Raw genomic sequence first — 2501 nt, forward strand, 5'->3', positions numbered from 1 at the left:
TTCAATCTACTTGATCTAAAGAGCTTCCAATCAATATTTGGGAAGTTGAAATCGCCCATGACTACTATCCTGTGGCTTCTGCACCTTTCCAAAATCTGTTTCCCAATCTGTTTCTCCACATCTCTGCTGCTATTTGGGGGCCTATAGTAAACACCCAACAAGGTGACTGCACCTTTCCTATTTCTGACTTCAGCCCATACTACCTCTAAAGGCAGATCCCCCTTGAACTGCCTTTCTGCAGCCGTTATACCATTAAATTGTTAAAGTTCACTTACGATGTATCTTTTTAAAAAAGTTCTGCAATTTACATATGAAAGAACTGAAACCAACATGTTCATTCTAAAAGATGAGAGACTTAACAGACAATCCAAGTCTTTTTCAATATATAGTTTCAGTTACATCACACTCTTAAACTTTTTCCATAAATTGTGTCTTACGATTATACTCCACAACCCCCTGATGAAGGAGCAGCGTTGTGAAAGTTACTGCTTCCAATTAAACCTGTTGGACTATAACCTGGTGTTGTGTGATTTTTAACTTTGTACACCCAGTCCAACACCGGCATCTCCAAATCAGGACACAGAAACATCATATGGCCTAATAGGCATGCTCTGCTGCTTCACACAGTCATACTTAACAGTGGTGCCACCAAGTCAGAGGAATATTGATTCACCACCAAGGCTGGTACATGGAGTGGGATGTGTTTATCAGCCAGCGGTTTCAATGCTTATCTTTTTTTTATTTTCCTCCACACTACCACCTAACTGTGGTAGTCCTTATTTTTTCCCCAGCACCCATGTTGTGTGTGAGCAGATGCGAGACACAGTGAAATTCATTGCTTATCTTTGACCTGATGCCATGAGATCTCATAGGTTCTGGAGACGATATTGAGGACTCCCAAACAATAACTCCTAACTGTACAACACTTTGCCACCTCCTCCAGTTAGAGAGTTGTGCAGGTGAGTATGAGCATAGGTGAAAGTGAGTACTGCAGGTACTGGAGATCAATGTCAAGATTAGAGTGGTGCTGGAAAAGCACAGCAGGACAGGCAGGATGCGAGTTGGAGAGCTTTTGCCCGAAGCGTCAATTTTCCTGCTCCTCGATGCTGCCTGACCTACAGTGCCTTTCCATCACCCCTTTAATCTTGAGTATGAGTATGTCAGCCTGTTGTTCGACTAGTCTGTGGAAGATCTCTCCCAATTTGAAGTGGGACTAGGTTAGGATATCTGATCGGCATAGATGAGTTGGACCGAAGGGTTGTTTCCGTGCTGTACATCCCTATGAATCTGTGATCTGACCAGAGTATTATAGAGCCTCAGACTTACACCCCTGCTTTTATATTCTAGTCAAAATAAATGCCATCAGTGTATTTGCCTAAGTATCCTATCCATGCCCCTCATGATCTTATAAATCTCTCTAAGGTTACCCCTCAGCCTCCAACACTCCAGGGAAAACAGCCCTACCCTGTTCAGCCTCTCCCTATAGCTCAAATCCTCCAACCCTGGCAACATCCTTGTAGATCTTTTCTGAATCCTTTCAAGTTTCATGTACTGTTCCTTTTTTTTCAATACTTGATAGTTCCTGCTTTTGACATGAACACAAATCCTCCACGTTATGATTCCCCACCCCACAACTCTTTCCTGCTCCCCACCTGCTTTTAAACTTGTGGTTCAGTATCTGTTAACTGTGTGTTTCTCTCGACAGAGATGGTGTCCAACCACCTGAGGTTTTTCCAATATGTTGCTTTTTTCTTTAATTTCAGATGTTCATCCTGTGGATTATTTCCCGTTGTTTGACTTCACCTTTCCTGCTGTATGGTATACAGTTGGGTATCTGGGTGTGTAACAGCCCCGTCTCTGTGTCCTAATCCAGCAACAAGGATGAAGGGGGGGGTGGGAGCATGACCTCATCATTCTCCAATAGGTTCTGGCTGCTCTTGACTGACGTGCAACGACAGCCAATTGAAAGTTAGGCTGGTGGGGCCTATCCAGCGGTGGGGGAGCAAATACGTGATAGAGTCGGGATGATCGACGGGCATTGTAGTCAATGGCTGGCGGTGGAGGCGTGCTCATGCTGATTGATGTCTCCTGCAGCCACTCAAACCGCTGATCGTTGCTATTGACTGTAGGAGTCCCGCCTCGATTGGTCTAATCTGTGTGACGCAGAGGGAAGGCGGAATTCCTTCCGGGAACCATGTGGTGATTGGTCTAGAGTCGGGTGATTGACGGCGGCCCTGGTCAATGGGAGGTGGCTGGTGGCCGGGCCGGATCGGGCCGAGCCGAGGGTGTGAGCGGAAGTGCAGGCCGCAGGCGCTGGGAGTGAATCAATCCCCGAGCGGCGCCATGGGGAACCGGGGGATGGAGGATCTGATCCCGCTGGTCAACAAGCTGCAGGACGCTTTCAGCTCCATCGGTCAGAGCTGTAACCTCGACCTGCCGCAGATCGCTGTGGTGGGCGGGCAGAGCGCCGGCAAGAGCTCGGTGTTGGAGAACTTCGTCGG

At 47.1% G+C, this 2501-nt stretch overlaps 2 protein-coding genes across 11 annotated transcripts in view; both read left to right on the forward strand.

The window, feature by feature from the left end:
* Positions 1-1885, forward strand: part of LOC122540162 (uridine-cytidine kinase 2-A-like) — a 28597-nt gene extending 26712 nt beyond the window's left edge. Inside the window, exon 8 of the mRNA XM_043675489.1 lies at positions 1764-1885. The gene's annotated coding sequence lies outside the window, so the exon portion shown is untranslated. The remainder of the gene's footprint in view (positions 1-1763) is intronic.
* A 375-nt stretch (positions 1886-2260) lies between these two features.
* The window catches only part of dnm2a (dynamin 2a), a 52506-nt gene continuing 52265 nt past the window's right edge, over positions 2261-2501 (forward strand). For 3 of the 10 annotated variants that reach the window (XM_043675485.1, XM_043675480.1, XM_043675479.1), the window contains exon 1: positions 2262-2500. In XM_043675485.1, coding sequence (XP_043531420.1) covers positions 2344-2500 — 157 coding nt within the window. In that variant the 5' untranslated portion in view covers positions 2262-2343. Of the gene's footprint in view, position 2501 lies in introns of all 10 variants that reach the window. The other 7 variants (XM_043675478.1, XM_043675477.1, XM_043675482.1 and 4 more) reach the window with 5 other exon arrangements.

This window comes from Chiloscyllium plagiosum, chromosome 34 (assembly GCF_004010195.1).
Source record: "Chiloscyllium plagiosum isolate BGI_BamShark_2017 chromosome 34, ASM401019v2, whole genome shotgun sequence".
Taxonomy (NCBI): domain Eukaryota; kingdom Metazoa; phylum Chordata; class Chondrichthyes; order Orectolobiformes; family Hemiscylliidae; genus Chiloscyllium; species Chiloscyllium plagiosum.